This window comes from Loxodonta africana, chromosome 13, assembly GCF_030014295.1.
Source record: "Loxodonta africana isolate mLoxAfr1 chromosome 13, mLoxAfr1.hap2, whole genome shotgun sequence".
NCBI classification, from domain to species: Eukaryota; Metazoa; Chordata; class Mammalia; order Proboscidea; family Elephantidae; genus Loxodonta; species Loxodonta africana.
The window spans coordinates 66980148-67000370 of NC_087354.1; the positions used below are offsets into that span (position 1 = coordinate 66980148).

The 20223-nt window shown below is 41.9% G+C and overlaps 1 protein-coding gene across 5 annotated transcripts in view; it reads right to left on the bottom strand.

Annotated features, from left to right (window-relative positions):
* Window positions 1-20223, bottom strand: part of ZNF827 (zinc finger protein 827) — a 202488-nt gene that overhangs the window by 100174 nt on the left and 82091 nt on the right. For all 5 annotated transcript variants that reach the window (XM_010597215.3, XM_010597214.3, XM_010597213.3 and 2 more), the window contains exon 5: window positions 19114-19347. In XM_010597215.3, the coding sequence (XP_010595517.2) occupies window positions 19114-19347 (234 nt within the window). The remainder of the gene's footprint in view (window positions 1-19113; window positions 19348-20223) is intronic.

Genomic DNA, 20223 nt, shown 5'->3' on the forward strand with positions numbered 1-20223 from the left:
GTTGCTATGAGTCAGAATTAACTCAATAGCAAAAGGTTTAGCAGACACTGAAAGAGACAAAGAAGGACCTTCCCCTTCGGCTGATGCTCTGAATTCAGACTTCTAGTCTCCTAACCTGTGAGAAAATAAATTTCTGTTCTGTAGAGTTACTCACTTGTGGTGTGTATATATGTATATATATATATATGTGTGTATGTGTGTGTGTGTATATATATTTTTTTTCTTTTGTAACAGCAGCACCAGGAAACTAAGACACTATATGTCCAACTTTCCCTTCTTACAGAGAAGGAATGTGGGAGTAAAACACCCTTGGGTCCCTCCCTCATCCCATAGCTTGGGCTAACTAGTCAGTCGCCAAGGAACTGAAGTCTGCTCTGACTCATGGCGGCCCCATGTGTGCAGAGTAGGACTGCTTCATAGGCTTTCCATGGCTGTGACCTTTTGGAAGCAGATAACTAGGCCTTTCTTCCAAGGTGCCTCTGGGGGGTTCGAACCGCCAACCGTTCAGCAAGCAGCCAAGCACTTAACAGTTTGCACCACTAGGGACTCCCATAACTTGAGCTAGGTACACAGAAGCCCCCTGACCTCCATTTTCTTATGAGAATTAAAAACCGATGCTCAGATGCCAAATGTTAATCTCCCTTTTCTCTTTTTTTTACCTTACCCCGTTTCTCCCTCTTCAGGAGATATAATATGAAACAGAAACACATGCGTATGGAGACAAGCTTCATGTCCTTTAAAGGATTAGATTATTCTATGCTTCTTCTCTGTGGGAAGGCACATAGGAAATCTCATTTTTCTCTATGCTGTGGCCCTGGATTCATTCCCACAATGCCCAGAGGGCAGTGCCCCTCAATGGGGAAAGTCTTCCCATTCCTGCTCTTAGGCATGAAATCTGAGGCTGAGGGTATGTCCACAGGTGCTGCCACACCCCAGAGAGGGGCAATACAAGCTCTGGTGAGTTTTCTACTTTTCCTACTGGAGCCCTGGTCATGCAGTGGTTAAAAGCTCGTTGCTAATCAAAAGGTCAACAGTTTGAATCCACCAGTTTTACTCTGTCCTACAGGGTTGCTATGAGTCAGAATCGACTCGACGGCAACGGGCTTGGTTTTTGCTACAGGACAGCTGGTAATCTGTTCCTGGGAGGAAAGAGAGGAGCCTCTCTCCATGAAAGGGAATGGTAGTGGTACAGCTGACTTTTCTCTACTTCCCCTAATATACAAAATCTTGAAAAACTGTGCTTTCCAACAGAAGAGCCCTAAAATGACCTCCAGTACACAGACACACAATCGCCATACATTTCACTGCAAACTGCTCAGAAGTAACTGAGCAAATCATGAGACCAAGCCAATGTTCTTGAGGAAGATAATCAAAAAAGCCGGTGCAAAATTAATTAATTTGATAAACAGTCTCTTCTAGGTAGTGAAATTAGTTTCACAATAATTGAAACATGAGGAGAATTTTTGTTTAAAATGATGGGGTTAGCTTTTTTAAATATGTTCCTTCCCCCTTGTTATGGATTGAATTGTGTCCCCCCAAAATGTGTATCAACTTGGCTAGGCCATGATTCCAAGTATTGTGTGGTTGTCCACCATTCTGCGATATGATGTAATTATCCTATGTGCTGTAAATCCAAACCTCTATGATAATGAGGCAGGATTAGAGGCAGTTCCGTTAATGAGGCACGATGCAATCTACAAGATTAGGTCAGTCTCTCTTGAGATATAAGAGAATGGAGCAGAGAGGAGGTGGACCTCATGCCACTAAGAATGAAGAGCAGAGTGCATCCTTTGGACCTGGGGTCCCTGCACTGAGAAGCTAATAAACCAGGATGATGACAAGGACCTTCCCCCAGAGCCGACACAGAGAGAAAGCCTTCCCCTGGAGCCACCACCCTGAATTTGGACTTCTAGCCTCCTAGACTGTGAGAGAATAAATTGCTGTTTGTTAAAACCACCCACTTGTGTTATCTCTGTAATAGCAGCACTAGATGACTAAGGCATCCCCTTACACACACACACACACACACACACACCCCATTTTGATTCCTAAAACAATTTCAAAGATAAATGATCAGAACTGACTTTATGAATCTACCATCGAAACCATGAATTACCAGTGTCTAGGAATTAATAATATCTGAACAGCTGGCTTTGCATGTTAGATTTCACAATGATGTAGACATAGGTAAGCAAGGGATCAATTAAAAAAGCACACACACTATGAGGAGCACCAGGTATTGTGGATTTGCAAAAAACACAAATACCCCGATAAAGCTTAACTCGAACTTCAAACATAATGAAGAATTAGTGAGACCTAGAAATTCTCTTTCATGGGTATAAGAAACCTATCATTTCCCCCTGGAGCAAAGCACTTGATGTTTTATTCTCATGTCGATTTTTAAATTAGCCTCAGTATCCCCAATACAAGTAATCAATGCAATAAATAGGTCCTTATAGGAAATCATTCAGTTGGGTATTTGTTAATGCTTCAGACTGCCCACCAAACTGGGTCCACATACTGAAAAAAAGTCACTCCTAACGCTCATCCTTCAGCCAAAGATTAGACAGGCTCATAAACCAAAACTGGACTATATGGGCACACCTGCCCAGGAACAAGGACAAGAAGGCAGGAGGAGGTGGGAAAGCTGGTAATGGGGAACCCAACGTCGAGACATGGTGGGTATTGACATGTCATGGGGTTGGCAACCAATGTCACAAAACAATATGTGTATCAACTGTTTAATGAGAAACTAATTTGCTCTGTAAGCCTTCATTTAAAGCACAATTAAAAAAAAAAACGAGGTCCACAATTGCAGTTATGTGTTTCAACTAGATCCTGGGTACGGTCCTATCTAGTGTTAAACTACACAGCAGGAGTTCCCCATGTCATAAAGGAAGGTTGTCTGGAGTGGAACCTGGGAAGGATGACCATGAGTCAGTAATTGCCCTTCACACGTAACAAATTCTGCATTCATTTTCACTTTTGTCCAAATAAAAATACAAATGGAAATCCCAGTCACCGGCACTCGGGGAGATGAGCTCCACCAGCCCAGCAAATGACGCGGGGCAGCTCAGACATTATCAGCTGAACTCTGAGTGTCCCGGTCAGTGTTAACGTAAAACCTCTCCTGATGATCTTGTTTTCTTTTTATTTAACGATTTCCCTAGAAATTAACTAAAAAGGTGCATTTAAACGGCATGTATGCCATCTGGTAACATTCCAAATGATCTCATTTAAAAAAAATTAATCTATTTTTTACTTAACGTCCAGAATATAATTTTCTTGCCTCACATTGAAAAGGCCGGGTGGGGAGGAAAAGGGTCAATTAAAGTATCTGATCTAACCTTAAGCTATTTAACATAATTATCCTTTGCCATCCAAATAAATCTCAGCCCTGTCTACCCTCATCTGTTGTGATTAATAGGTGTTTATATATTCTTCCATGAACCTGTATGCTGGGTGTGTGTGTGTGTGTGTGTGTGTGTGTGTGTGTGTGTGTGTGCATATATGTGTGGTTCTAAAACAGAATTCCTGACAGATTCAATAGAATTCTTGTTGACATAAAAAATTACCAAAAAGCAAGGGCCATCTCTTGTCAGGTGATGGGTTGGCCAGTGCTTTCTTTAGGTACAAAGATTTAGGAGGAAGACAGAGGGATTCCTGAATGCCCAAAGAGAGGGGGGAACACAATAATGAGTTTTATTTCAAAAACTGACAGTTTTACTGAACTTCTAAGTATTTTCCACTGCCAGGTAATAAAAGGCTTTACAAGATGCAGACAAGTTTAACATGCTTTTCTTAGGTGATACTAAATATCACTGATCACTGTATCATGTCACAAGGCCATCTCTGTGGAGAGGCCCTGATTATTTTGCTCCCACTGGCCAATGTGTCCATCAGGTAGAGAAAAGGTGGGAAGCATGGTGAAGAGAGCACAACATCATAGAGCAATTAAGATGAGGGCCCAGGCACTAACAAGGATGAGGTATGCGTATCAGTAGAGGGGGTGGGAAGAGACTGTAGGCTCCATGCTGTCAAAGGCGTCATCTTGCTCCCCTTGGTAACCCCTAGAGCCTGGGATTACAAAGGACTTGGAACATAATAGGAGCTCACTTGGAGGAAATGATGGCTCAGTGGTAGAATTCTCACCTTCCACAGGGGAGACCTAGGTTAGGTTCCTGGCCAGTGCACCTCATGTGCAGTCACCACTCTGCTGTCAGTGGCAGTCTGCATGTTGCTATGATGCTGAACAGGTTTCAGTGGAGCTCGCAGAAACCCTGGCGGCGTAATGGTTAAGAGCTACAGCTGCTAACTGAAAGATCAGCAGTTGGAATCCACCAGATGCTCCTTGGAAATCGTATAGGGCAGTTCTACTCTGACCTACAAGGTTGCTATGAGTGGGAATCAACTTGATGGCAATGGGTCTGTTTTTGGTTTTGGCTTCCAGACTAAAACAGACTAGGAAGAAAGGCCTGGTCATCTACTTCCAAAAATCAGCCATGAAAACCCTATGGATCATAACGGACAGATCCCATTGTGCATGGGGTCGTGATGAGTCGGGGGCTGACGTAAACAGCTAGCGACAACAACAACAACAACAGGAGTTCAACCAATATTTGTTGATTGCATGAATGAGTGAAATAAAACAAAAAAGCAGGAAGAACTGGAAAGACAGGATGAGAAGTAGAGGAAAGCTTAAGTATAGAGTTCCTTGGGTCCCAAGAAATCATTACATACTTTTGCCAAAAGCCAGTAACAATTGACAGGGCACTATCCCCGGTACCATGCCTGTGAGACTCTTTAGACTCCGGGGTGGGGCCTTCTGATGCTGGATAATGTTCCCTCTGGACTCTCCAACAGGGAGAGCACGGATATCCTCATGAAATGTTCTGACCATGTTTCAACCTTCTTTTCCAAATGTTTTTTAAATCAAAATACTTATAAGTAGCATAAGTGACTCATTTTAATTTTGCTTCCTTTCTCTCTTCCTGTATCCTCTCTGATGCAGGTGCTAAACAGCAATGAGACAGCCAAGGCACTGGCAGTGGGGAAGAGGAGTGGTAGCCAATAACCTGGAAAACAAGCCCTAAGTAAATGAAAACTGTTACAGGCAGGATTGACTTTAGCTCTGGGTATCTGTAAGAGAGCTGAGAAACAGGTAGGAAAAGCTTTCTAATGTGAATAATTTTAGCAGAAAATAATTTTAAACAGCATCAGGATGAGATAAACAGGGTGCAAAAGGAAGTGAGGATAGCACAGTGATTAGAAGGAGACAAGCATTTGTCCCGATCAAATTATCCTCCTAGTCCCCGGCTGTCTTCCTTATTCCCTGCAACTCTTTAAAAAAAAAAGTACTCCTTATATATTTCCTGTTCCTGGGTCATGCAAATGATTTGAGCTAGACTGCTACCTTAAAGGTTAGTGGTTTGAACTCACCCAGCTGTTCGGAAGAAAAGCTTGGCAATCTGCTTCCATAAAGATTGTTGCTGTTGTTGTTAGGTGCCACCGAGTCCCTTCTGACTCATAGAGACCCTAGGTACAACAGAACAAAACTGCCCAGTCCTGCCCCATCTTCACAGTTGTTGCTATGTTTGAGCCCACTGATATAGCCACTTTGTCAATCCACTCCATTGAGGGTCTTCCTCTTTTTCACTGACACTCTACCTTACCAAGCATGATGTCCTTCTCCAGGGACTGGTTCCTCCTGATAATATGTGCAACGTATGCGTGACAAAGCCTCCCCATCCTTGCTCCTAAGGAACATTCTGTCTGTCCTTCTTCCAAGACAGGCTTGTTGCTTCTTCTGGCAGTCCATGGTATATTCAATATTCTTTGCCAACACCATAATTTAAAGGCATCAATTTTTCTTCAGTCTTCCTTAACTCATTGTCCAGCTTTCACATGCATATGAGGTAAATAACATGGCTTGGGTGAGGTGTACCTTAGTCCTCAAAGTGACACCTTTGCCCAATGCAATACATTGTTTGATTTCTTGACTGCTGCTTCCACAGGCGCTGACTGTGGATCCAAGTAAAATGAAATCCTTGACAACTTCAATTTTTTCTCCATTTACCATGATGTTGTTTATTGGTTCAGTTGTGAGGATTTTCGTTTTCTTTATGTTGAGGTGTGATCCACACTGAAGGCTGTGGTCTTTGTCATAAGTGCTTCAAGTCCTCTTTACTTTCAGCAAGCAAGGCTGTGTCATCTGCATATGGCAAGTTGTTAATGAGTCTTCCTCCAATCCTGATGCCACGTTCGTTTTCAAGCAGTGCAGCTTCTTGGATTATCTGCTCAGCATACAGATTGACTCGGTAAAAAGGATAGATACAACACACATCTTTCCTGACTTTAAACCACGCAGTATCCCCTTGTTCTACTGGAACAACTGACTCTTATTCTACGTACAGGCTCCTGATGAGCACAATTAAGTGTTCTGGAATTCCCATTCTTCACAATGTTATCCATAATTTGTTATGATCCACACAGTCCAAAGCCTTTGTGCAGTCAGTAAAACACAGGTCAACATCTTTCTGGTATACTCTGCTTTGAGCCAAGATCCATCTAACATCAGTAATGATATTCCTAAAGATTACAGTCAAATCCTATGGTGCAATTCTACTCTGTAACACATGGGGTCGCCATGAGTCAGAATCAACCTGACAGCAACAGGCTTGGTTTACGTATTTCCCAATAAAAAATTGGCTAAATAAGCAATGATGACCAAGTGAAGGTCCTCACCGATACTCAAATGCACAGAGCAAGGCAGGGCAATTCAGCTCTCAGAATAAATTCCACAAATCACTGCAATTTCACCTTAAGTCCTCATTAATCCTTCAGCTCAGCTGAGGGCCTCTTTTCCTTTCCATTAAGAAGGCTGTTAAGTATACTTTTTGGCAACATGAACGTGGACCACAGGAAGTCACCGGTAAGGTTGTCCCCATGAATGCCCCCTTCATCCCAAAATAGCAGGAAGAATTTCTGGTTGCAACTGTGGGGGAAGGGTGTGGTATATGCTGAGGGAAGGGTGGGCTCATGGGGATAAGGATGGTAGTGGCAAGTAAGGAAACAAATTCACCATTCATTCTTTAAACAGTGGCCCTTATCACTCGATTCTGGACCTCAGATAAAATGTGGTGGGTCACACAGCTAATCTCTCACCTCCCCTGCTTCTCCAGCTGTGGAGATAAGCAACACTAAGCATATGGCCAGCCACAGGAAACCAGGAAACGCACTTGAATCCAGCGGCCATCCCGCATTTAGAAAAAAGGAAGTAAATCCAATCACAGCAGAAACTCAGGCTGGCTTAAATGTGGAAAAATATATACATTGATAGAGTAAACAGAAGAACTATTAGGAGTGAAGACCGATATTCCTTCATGGGTCCTCACACTTTGACAAGGAATAAACATCACTTCCCAATCATTTGTCCTCCCATAAGAATAACAGAAGCCAAGAGTGGGAGGGAAAATAACTCTCTTCGCGAACATTTTCCACTCTTGGGCTTGCTACAGACACTCCCTTGCCCTGTCGCTCTCAGACTGTGCACTTCCTAGAGCTCCTGTGTTTTGGGCTGCCCCGGCCTCACCACCCAGTCGAGCCTCCGCCCAGGGGGCGCCATGGCAGCTCAGCAGCGGAAAGGCTGCCTAACACTGAGGAACAGATTTCCTCTCTCCAGAGGTAGGTCTGTGGGACCAGCATGTACCCAGATGGACACGGAATCCACGGGGCTTAATTATACATGCTAATGGTCCCCTTCTTTGACATAACTAAGTTAAAGGTGAAAAGTTAATATGGTGATGAAAAGAAAAAACTACTGCAGAATGAGAATGGTTTAGATCTCATGTTAAGGAAAATAATGGTATCTCTCTCCCTCATAAGACCGTAACTGTGGTAAGATATAGCCCAAAACACTGGCGGCGGGGGTGGGGAGGGACTATAAACAACTAGAACAGTGTAAGAAATCCTAATGCAGTGATAAAGTACACAGCCTCTACCTAGCAGGGAAATTTGTCCCCGGAGCGAAAAATTGAACAGAATGTCTGACTGGTTACTCAAATATTTGCATCCACACTGCAACTGGATCTCTCAGGGAATAAAGCTTCTTCTTAGAGTTGTCACCATCAAACAGTATTTACTAGAAGCCTCTGTTTGTACCACAGTTTGTGTTGTAGATAATCCTTCACACCCCAAAACAGAAAACAACACAGAAAAATAGGGGGAAGACATGCTATCCCAGCCTGCACACACATTTTCTACGGTGGCCCAGTGGTTAAGAGCTTGGCTGCTAACCAAAAGGATGACAGTTAGAATCTAGCAGCGGCTCCTTAGCAACCCTATGGGCAGTTCTACTTTGTTCTATAGGGTGGCTATTAATCCTACGAATCCACTGACAGCAATGGGTTTGGCTTTTTGGGGTGAGGGTATTCTTAATTTTTCCACTTATTATTATAAAGAAGGACCTGGAACCCTTCTCCTCCCACCCCAGCCCTACCCCCACCCTGCTGTGCTCAAACCCCTCCCTCCCCCAGTCCTGAGACAGCCAAACAGAAAAGGAATCTATAATGAAAAAAAAAAAGGTGGAGCATAAATTCCTTTCAGAGTTCTTGCCCGGTTTCTGGGAACACAAGCCAATACAAATTTTCGTGGCTATATTAACATATGCAGCTATGCAACAGGGAGATGATAATACAACAAGAGCCCTTTTGAGCGCCGGTCTTTCAGAGGCTCAGGCCTCAGTGTGGGAGGCGGAGGAAGCCAGGTCAAGAAAGCAAAAAGGGTACCCACAAGGAGTAAGGGCTCTAAGGGGAAGAAGAAGGCGGAGGTGCTGGCCCTGGGGGCGTGAGCTGCAATAGCTTCCATATGAGGTGGGGGTGGCGGGGTGGGGGCAGCAATAGCCGCTCAGATGTATAGGTTCAAGGATTTGTAAACCCTGTGTGGAACTGTGAAATAATTCTTTTACTATCCAAAGACTGAGTGTAACACCAGTTACTGCGGTGGTTGTTGATTCCCATTCGTAGTGACTCCATGTGACAGAACAGAACTGCCTTAGGGTTTTCTAGGCTGTAATGTTTACAGAAGGAGCCCTGGCGGTGCAGCAATTAAGAGCTCAGCAGCTAACTGAAAGGTTGGCAGTTCAAATCCACCAGCCGCCCCGTGGGAGAAAGATGAGGCAGTCTGCTTTCATGAAGATTTACAGCCTTAGAAACTCTATGGGGCAGTTCTACTCTGTGCTATAGGGTCACTGTGAGTCAGAATCAGCTTAACGACAATGAGTTTGGGTTTTGGGGTAATCTTTACAAAAGAAGATCACCAGGTCTTTCTCCCGTGGAGCCACTAGGTGGGTTTGAACTGCCAGTCTTTCAGTTGGCAGTCAAGCACTTAACCATCGCACCACCAGGGCTCCTAGTTACTGTGGAGAAGTCCGTTACGTATAAGCCAGTTCTCTCTTCTGGCTGGGAAAAGGACAGCCTTTCCACAGCTGTATACGGCTATTTCTTACTTTGTCCTGCTTAAAAGTTCAGGTCCATAATACCCTGTATATTCTCCGAGCTTAACCAGATACAGACTTAAAATAATAATAATAATAATACTTTTCTGGGTATATAAACATCCAAAATTTTATTTTATTAAAGTGACCTATTCCCTGTTTTGTATATTTGTGTAAGATACAGTGTTAGCTTGCCAAATATCTGCAATTGTCACTGAGTTTTCAAGTGCTAAATAAATATAACAAAAAAAATAAAATAATAAAATAATTTAAAAAATAAATATAAATAAATAAATAAGAAGCATATAATTCCTTGTTTAAATTTAACTCTCCCTCAATTTGTGCTAAGGAGCCCTGGTGACGTAGTGGGTAAGTGCTCGGCTGCTAACCAAACGGTTGGCAGTTCAAACCCACCAGCCACTCTTCAGGAGAAAGATGAGGCAGTCTACTTCTGTTAAGATCTACAGCCTTGGAAACCCTATGGGGCAGTTCTGCTCTGCACTATAGGGTCACTATGAGTCAGAATCAACTTAATGGCAATGAGTTTGGGTTTGGTTCTGGTAAGTTTGTGCTTGGCTACTAACCAAAAGGTTGGTTGTTCAAACCCACCCAGCAGCACCACTGAAGAAAGGCAATCTGCATCCATAAAGATCACAGCCAAAAAAACCCTACGGAGCTCAGTCCCACTCTGTAGCACACGAAGTTACAATGAATCAGAATCAACTTGATGGCAACAGATATGATATAGTATAGTATATACCTATATAAAACCAAAACCCATTGCCATAGAGTCAATTCCCACTCATAGCGACCCTACAGGATAGAGAACTGTCCCATAGGGTTTCCAAGGCTGTAAATCTTTACAGAAGCAGACTGCCACATCTTTCTCCCACGGAGCGGCTTGTGGTTTCGGAGCGGCTTGTGGTTTCGAACTGCTGACCTTTCAGTTAGCAGGCCAACACGTAACCACCGCACTGCCAAGGCTCCAAAGCCAGGACAGTTCTGGGCAAATGGGACGATTGCCAGTTAAATTGCCCAGGTGCTTCCCAACCTAGTTCAAGTCATGGCACATGTGGAAAATGGTCATATTTGTAAAGGAACCTGGGGTCAATGGGTGAGACTGCCCTTAACAGGAGGTGACTGTCCAGGGGCTGCTGACTCTTCAGCCCTGCAGGGCTGTCATGGGGGCTGAAGGGCTGGTGGAAATGAACTGCCGATCTTTTGGCTAGCAGCCATAGCTCTTGACCACTGTGCCACCAGGGCTCCTGTATGTCTATATAAACATATAGAGATAGCAACGAGGAAAATAATCCAGCCAATTAGTTGTAAGCCCATTTCTTGTCACATTCATTCAGAGTCATTTAAAAAGTTTATGTACAAATAGTTTTGCTATCAGGTAAAGTGCAGAATACTGTAGCACAGATTTCCAGAAATCAGAAGGGTCAACTCCACTATGGCAGAATTACTCAATAAAAAAGGTTTCACAAGCTTTATAACCCAGAAAATTAAATTACACTTTTCTAATACAGGTAAAGACAGGCTTTAGTTTTCATATTAAACACATCCACATTTTTACTTAAATTTTTGGAATTATGGAAAATGTGATGATGATGCTCACAGGTGGCAAAAGGAAAAAACATAAATTCGACTACAATTGGTGCTGCAAATGACACCATTGAGAAAGTGAAAAGACAGCCCTCAGACTGGGAAAAAATGTTTACAGATCATGTATCTGATAACAGATTTGTATCCAGGGTATATAAAGAACTTTTATAACTCAAGAATAAAAAGATAAATAAACCAATTAAAAAGTGGGCATTCCTGCTCTGAATATGGATAGACATTTCTCCAAAGAAGATATACAAATGGCCAATAATCACATGAAGGGAAGTTCAACGTCATTAGTCACTAAAAAAAAAAAACCCTTAAAAACCCCACTACTATCACATTGATTCTGACTCATAATGACCCTATAGGACAGAGTAGAACCGTTCCAAAGCTGTAAATCTTTACGGAAGCACATTGCCACATATTTCTTCCATGGAGCAGCTGGTGGGTTTGAATTGCCGACCTTGTGGTTAGCAGCTTGGCACTTTAACCAATGTGCCACCAGGGCTCCTCTCATTAGTTATTAGGGAAATGCAAATCAAAACCACAATGAAATACTACCTTACATCCACGAGGATGACTATAATGAGAAAAAAACAAGTGTTGGTGGCAAGGATGTGGAGAAACTGGAGACCTCATACATGGCTGGTGGGAATGTAAAATGGTACACCTACTTTGGGAAACAACTTGGCAGTTCTTCAAAAGTTGAACACAGAGTTACCACTCGACTCAGCAATTCCACTCCTAGGTGTATATCCAAGATAATTAAAAGCGAAAGTCTACACAAAAACCTTTACACAAATGTTCATAGTAGCAAAAATTGGGAAATAACCCAACTGTTCATCAACTGATAAATGAATAATGTATGTGCTATTATATCCATACAACAGAATGTTATTTGGTAATGAAACTAAATGAAGTACTGACATGTTACAACATAGACAAACCTTGAAAACATTAAGTGAAAGAAGCCAGTCACAGAAGACCACACAGCGTATGATTTCATTGACATGGAATGCCCAGGACAGGCAAATCTATAGAAACAGGGAGTAGATTAGTGGTTGTCTACGGCTGGAGTCAGGGGGACAAGGAGTGACTGCTAATGGGTCTGAAGTCTCTTCAGGGGGTGATAAAAATGCTCTGGAATTAGATTGTGGTGATGGTTGCACAGCTCTGTGAATCTATCAAAAATTATTGGGTTGTGCACTTTAAATGAATAAATTGTATGGTACATGAATTTCATCTCAAAATAAAAATGTTTTTTAAAAATGTGATGGTGCTTACAAAAACTAATTTAGAAGTCCATTCTAAAACACAACGCTCTGAAATATATAAATTCTTAGAAAAGTACAGTACTGGAATGAATAAATTTCTCCAGATACTCTCAAAAAAAAAAGTCTAAACGAAAAAAAAGTAGTGTTCAGTTTCAGAAATATTAGACTGTGCCATTGACATCTTTATGCTGCCAAATTCTTCAATACCATGTGTCTGACAAGATAAATAGATCATATGAGTAAAAATAAATGAATGAAACACTTTTCTAATGATGTTTCTGAATTACTCTTAACTCTCTCTCCATTGCTTTGCTAACATGTCCACCTGCCTGTGGTCACTCATTTAGGAGGGCGTTCTACTTTCAGCTGTAGGTAAGCAAGGCGAATCACAAGGAACGAGGTACAACTAGACCTGACATCTTCTCTCCTCTGTTTAAATAGACTATGAGTTTGAAGGAGGCAAATATAAAATAATATTAATGTAAAACAAAAATACACATTTTCCTTTCTTAAAGATTATTACTGAAGTCACACTGCTTTTCAAGTTTGATAGATTACAATTTTCCAAGGGAGAAATATCCAATAGAATAGCAAATAACTTTTTGCCCTGAGAAATTATTTAGCTAAAAACTCTAATTTAGCTCAAGAAATTCTTTAGGATATAAAACATGGTTTTTGGTTTGCTAGGGGGAAAAAGAGCTTTTTCTTCTACAAGACTGCCAACACTGCACAGGAATAATTATGAAATTTAACTGCACAGCCAAAGAACATTGAAAAAAAGGCAGTATTATCTGAGGCTTACAACCAACGCTATCTTGATTTATTAGGTACATGTGCCCTTCTAAAAAAGGTTCCCAGATACCATCATTTCATAATAAATTAAAAAGAAATCTCCATTGGAAGAGAGATGGTTCTTTTTAAAAAGTAAAATGTACATTTAATAGAGCTTTGTTCTCTGTCAGCTTCAACCTAAGGCAGTCTTTTCAGATGGACAAAACTTATTTCCCCCGTTCACCATTGCCTAGTACTCCCACCGCCGGCATCCCTGGGTGGCACGAATGCTTAAGTGCTCTGTTACTAACTGAAAGGTTGGAAGGCCAAATCCACCCAGAAGTGCCTTGTAAAAAAAGGCCTGGTGACCTGCTTCTGAAAGGGCCACAGCCATTGAAAACCCTATGTGCAGTTCTCCTCCGACACACATGGGGCTGCAATAAGCCGGAATGAACTCACTGGCCACCGGCTGGTTTTGTTTGCAGTACCACTATCCCCACCACCAGTTACTACTGCGTCAATTACAACTCATGGCAACTCATGCATCAGAGCAGAACTGTGCTCCATAGGGTTTTTCAAAGGTTGATTTTTCAGAAGTAGATTCCCAGGCCTTTCCTCCAAGGTACCTCTGGGTAGACTCAAACTTCCAGCCTTTGAGCTAGTAGCCTAGCACATTAACTGTTTTCACCACCCAGGAATCCTATTTCCTAGTACATTGATTCTCCAACCTTAGCTGTCCAAATCACTTGGAAGTCTTGTTACAGCGCAGGTAGCTGGGCCCCACCCCGAGTTTCAGCTAGGTGTGGAGGAAGGCTCAGGAATGTGCGTTTCTTACACTCCTCTCCCTACCATGCTGACTCTGCACTGCCTTAGCACAGAGAGAATGGGGCTGGCTAGGCAAAGTCTTGGCTGGGCAGGTCTTCTATGCAATACTCTACCAGCAATAAAAGGTAGGCAGCACCCAAAAGTCAAAACACACTCGTTATACTCAATATTTAAATAACAGCAATTACCATAATCTGTTCGTTGAACTTCTGTGGGTCATACATAGTGTTATATCTTTCTAGTTTTGTACCACTACCATTTCTGCCCACCCCAAGATATGTTTCTGGGGATTCTTCTCCCTCTAAGCAACCCTACCTGGCTACCTGACAGCCCCTCTTCCTAGATACAGTTGATGCCTCCACTGGCCGTTCCCAAACAGTGCTGAAGCAATCAGCTGCAATTTGGAGCTAGGACTAAGAAATTTCTGTTTAACTGTTCTTTTAAACAAGATATAAATGCAGAAGCTGTTAGCAATTGCCATTTTCCACCATGTGGATGGGGTAACAGAAAAAGTCCATTGATATCAAGGTAGGCTAATGAGGTAGAAGCCCAGGGTGAAGCAGGCATGGGGTGGAGAGCGCAGACTTCCTGGGTTCCATGTGGTCCTCCCATCCTGGTTCCAGTGGGGGCCTGAGGCCTGCTGCATCCCTGCCCTTGGTTTCCAATAACCAACCCCAAACCCACATATTCTATTAAATTCCCCTTTCTTGCCTAAGCCAGCTAAAGAGGGTTTCTGTTATTTACAACCAAAACCAAATCAAACTCATTGCTGTCAAGTCAATTCCAACTCATAGCAACCCTACAGGACAGAGTAGAACTGCCCCATAGGGTTTCCAAGGAGCAGCTGATAGATTCGAACTTCTAACCTTTTGGTTAGCAGTTGAGCTCTTAACCACTGCACCACCAGGGCTCCTTACAACCAAAACAATAACAGCAAAAAAACCCAAACCTGTTGCCATTGAGTCAATTCCAACTCATAGTGACCCTATATGACAGGGCAGACAGAAATGCCCCATAGAGTTTCTAAGGAGCACCTGGTGGATTTGAACTGCCAACCTTTTAGTTAGCAGCCGTAGCTCTTAACCACTATGCCACCAGAGTTTCCGTTTTATTTACCGTGTTAGATAGTGTTAGATATATTTACATGGTTAACTTTTCATTAATGTTTCTGAGTGACTCCAGCTTTCCAGCTACTTTCGTGTGTGTGTGTGTGTGTGTGTGTGTGTGTGAAACTCACAGTTTTAAATGACACACTTTATCTGCTACTTTGAGGCTGGCCCAAGCATATGCATGGTACATTTTATATCTGTGTTCCCATGTAGAAGTGTTGCTCCAAAAGGGACAAGAGTGCTTATCTTTATCTATCTCTTTGCTTCTAGCTATTTCTCTTAAAGTACAATAGAAACAAAGCAGATGAAAATTTATGTCACTTTTCAGCATTACATCACATCTTGAGATAGCACTTCTATTCCATAAGTTTGTGAGGTGACTAGGCATTGGAAAACCACAGTTGTGTGTTATAAGTGCCTTGATTATCTTACGCTGTCTAGTGTTATATATCCTCTGTCTTGAGCTAGCTTCAGGATTTTGGCCTCCTTAATTCAAGCCTTCTGGAATTATCTTTGGCAACTATACGCTTAGCAGAAAAGTCTGATTATTTTGGCTACCTTGTGTCACATAACAACAGGTCGTCGCAGACATCCAGCAGTTCCCTTAGAGTCGGTTGCTTTCTTTATGGCAATCAATTTATTTGGCCCAGCTGTCAAGCACTCGACTTCCCAATTAACAACTAGAAATAGAACTTGGGCCACAGGAAGGAAAAAAACTCAGATTTTCCCAAACAAACAAACAATGAAAACATCTAGTCTACTCTTTAACTTATCTGTGTTTTTTCCATAAAACCTACAAGTAAATTTGGAAAACAATATACCTACAGAGATTTCTCCACATAGAAAACTTTCACGTGATAGTTGACTGGGCCACGTGCCAAACATCCACCCTTTAAGAAGTTACCACAAATTAATTTAAAACTGGAAATGAAGCAGCCAAAATTGTTGACTAGTTTTCTCTTATTAATTCAATGAAAAGACTGAAAGGACTTAAGCTCTTGGCTACAGCTTCCAATCCCAAAGAAGTAAGTAAGAGAAAGGAAAAATCTTTTTATTCCTCATCTTGGCTATTCCTTGGGTCAAAAGTGAAAGAAGGAAAGAAATGCACTATAATGCATGGGATGTACTTTTCTCACCCAACTCCTCCTGACCAAAAGGATTCTTCCAAGCATGACAAAAGATCATAAAGGGGAATTAACAAGGCAGGGGGCGACAGGGACTCAAATTTACAAGAATGCCTGCAGCAAGGCTTTGGGGGCAGCAGACGAGGCGAGCAAGGAGCAGCCCTGGGTAACCTGCACAGCTGCTTTGGGAAACAGACCACTACTCTCAAATGTAGTGGGGCAGGAACGATAGTGGCAAAGGGGGTCTGAAGACACTGACGAGTCTTTTACTTGGATGTCTTCTGGGGCATGGACATTAAAATTGCTAAAAACACAACCTGAGGGAAAAAAACCCAGGAAGTTTTTTCCTAACGTCTCCTTGTTTGCAAGAGCACTGACCTATCAGAAACACTAATATTTCCTTTAAACCTAATGATGAGTGAGTCCTCTTTATGTTGTGGCTCTGATTTTAAGGCACATGCCTGTTCTTAGGACTAACACAGAAACTAGTAGTCCCTTGCAGAGCTCTAGTGGTGTAGTGGTTAAGAGCTCGGCTGCTAACCAAAAGGTCAGCAGTTCAAATCCACCAGCCGTTCCCTGGAAACCCTATGGGGCAGTTCTACCCTGTCCTATAGGGTTGCTATGAGTCGAACCAACTCAACAGCACCTAACAACAGTCCCTTCCGGTTTACTTGAGCACAGTAAGCTAACATAGCAGAACTAAGTTCAGCCAGCATAGCAGGACTAAGTTTGGCTAGCGTAGCAGGACTGAGTTCCAAGCTCATGCCACTTAATGAGTGGATTCCACTGCCCTAGATTATTTCTGAAAAGACTGTGAAAGTACCTAGGGGGCAGGGTTGCAATGTATATTTCTTTGTATTACTTGACTTCCTTGCACATAAAATGCTGGGGTAAGTTTTCAGGATAACAAAAATAGTTGCCTTAGTCCTCAAACCTGTTTTCATTTCCACATTACAAAGTGGAGGCATTCCATTATCCCTTTGAAAATACGACCATGTCATCCATTCAACTACTACTGAACCCTACACTACATGTGCTCAATAAAAGTCAACATGAAACATTTAGGAGGGCCATTGCTGGCCATGAATGTCATTAAACATGCATGGCTGCAGAACCTTATTCTATATTTGAGGGATTTATCACTATTTTTTTTTTAATGAAATTATTGTATATTTCAGTGTTGTAAATCATGCCATCCAAAAGGAGTAAGTTAAATGCTTTCCTTTTTTTCTTGGGGGGTTGGGGGGTTGCTGTTACTTCATGTTTGGAGTCCCTGGGTAGTGCAAATGGTTAACACGCTCAGATGCTAACTAAAAGGTCAGAGGTTCAAATCCACCTAGTGATGCCTTTGACGCACATGGGCTTGCCATGGGTCAGAATCTACCCCACAGCAATGGGTTCACCTCATGTTCGCGTATTATCTCTTTGTGCGATACCACCCCTCGCCATACTGGCTGCCCGGCAAACTCTGAGACAGAAATATTATGCACTAGAATTTTACTATCAGAAGTTAAAGTCGTTGTGATATGCAAGTCTGTGCTATGGTAGAAGACTCAGAGAGGCTGTGTGACCCCTTTAGACTGAACAGAAAAACAACAGATGGCTTACTCTAGGTTACTGAGATCTTTTGTGGTAGGAGGGAGGATTCAAACATACTAAAATGTGTTGGCTTGAATAATCTAAAATTTCAGCTTTCAGCAATCCTGCGAGACCTCCCATCTGTAAAGGAGAAGCTGCACTAACACTGCAAAGTTTAGAAAAATGGGGCTACAGTAAGGACTTAACAGTTATATTACATTTTATCTATATCAAAGCATGATCCACTGAAGTTCGTGTATTTTGAATTAACACCAAAGAAAAGCATTCTTAACCCCACCCACTGGCAAATACAGGAATTTCAACTGTTTTGATACAAAGTAAGTCACTATTAATTTCTTATCTTCCAACCTACTGGTCAACCAGAAACAGGGTCAGAATTGCTGATGAAATTACAGATCAGAGGGAAGGCATTTCCCTAATGCATTTCTTGCTATCATTCTCCACACGCAGCAAGTTACAAACTGAAAACAGCTTTGGATTCGTATTAGCATTTTAAATAGAGTTTCCAAATGCTGCCTTTAAGCAGCAGTGAACCACTGATATGACTTTACAAGTATTATTATTGATAAAACTTTTCATCCACGTTCTGGAAGTCATACCTTTGCATAAAAAAGACACTATATTTTTACCTGCTCCTTAGGGGAGAGAAGCAGGTAGTAGACTAGGTAGATAAGAATCCAATATACATGAATTTCATATTTTAAGCCATTTTTCTGATATTTGAGAGTATGGCTAGGATTATAGTTAAATACTAGTAGAGAATTATTCATTCACCTTAAGAACACAAATTAATCATTATAATAGTCTATTATGAAATTTCCTATTCATAAAATGTTGCGTTGCTACTCTCTTGGCAATTACTTCAAGCATCATCTGACGTGCTTATTAAATTAAAAAATTATTTCAATGGTCCTTAAGAATACAGTATAAATACATCAAAAATGCAAGGGTCTCTATTAGGAAAGAATAGATATTTTGATCAATTAGCAAAAGTGCCTTAGAATGTCATTAGAACCCATCTAAAACTATGACCTACAACATCTTAGACAGGAGCAGTGTCTCCAAGTAATACGTAGTATTACCCAGGAAAAGAAGGCTACATTTAATAAGACAGGTACACAGCTAATGCACACAAACACACACCTACAACACAGGGATTGAAGCCAAGCAATCGGATTGTTCCCGAATTCACTGCAATAACGTGACATTGCCGCCACTGGATTAATTATAACTCAAGCCAGAAGCAGCCATGCAGCTGGCTGGCTAGGGAAATGATCAGGATGTGAATATTTTAGAATAATATCAAGTACCTGATAGTTTCATGAGAAGTTCAGATGCTGCTTTGACTGACATGTCCCGCCTTAGCACATTCCCCTTCCCTTCCTGCGGCTGAAGTGTGTCCTCAGGAATGCTTGGGGCTGACACTTGAGATTCCGGGCTGAACACATAGCTGGACGGAGGCAAGGTCGCACTTAAGGCTTCCTCTTCCTTAGGCTCCTCTTTCACTTTAAAATTAAGATTCATGGGCTCCTTCTGATTTGCAGCTGTCAAAAGAGAAAAGGGATTATATATATATATATAAAAGGCCACTCCCCCTCTAAGCTGCCCCGGACTTAATGAAGTATGCAATGCACAATCACACGCTAAACAGCAGGAAGGGACCACAACTGACCAAAACAGCCTTGGCATCAGGCACAAAATGCAAATCACTCCACGAGTGTAGGACTCTCCAGAGTGTGGGCTTCTCAATCTGTTGAACCTAAAAGCTTTTAAGAAGCGCTGCCTCTACAAAGTCTTCAGACATTTTCTCTTTGGTTTCCCTAAATGCTCTCTTTCCTGTTTATGCTGCTGACCCCCTTACCAATAAGTGCTAATAGGTAGGATAGGTCTCCCTACCTAATCCTATTATAAAAGAATGCTTTCAACCAATTATTCTCTCATAAAATACTGAATATAAACATGAGTCAAAAGCAATGCCCAAAGCAAAAAACTAGGGTGTGGTGGGTAAGGTGAGGATGGAAAATTTGCCAAAGAGGGAACACCTCAGACTAGAGCTATCCCAGTCTTGCCTTCACCATAAGCTGACACCACTGACCCACAAACAATCAAGCATGGTTTGCAGTGTTTTTCTGGTCATAGTGACAGGATCCACTCTAGCCCAAGTCACCTCTGGGTCCACAATAGGCATTATTTTTTAAAGAAAACTTATTAATTTGGAATAATTTTAGACTTACAGGAAAGTTGCAAAGACAGTTCAAAGCGTTTCCACACACCCATCTACATCTCCCAATGTTAACATTTTATAAAACCACGGTACATCTGGCAGAACGAAGAAATCCACATTGCTATGAACTCAACTCCAGATTTTATTCAGATTTCACCAGTTTTCCCACTGATGTCCTTTTCCCATTTTTAGCACA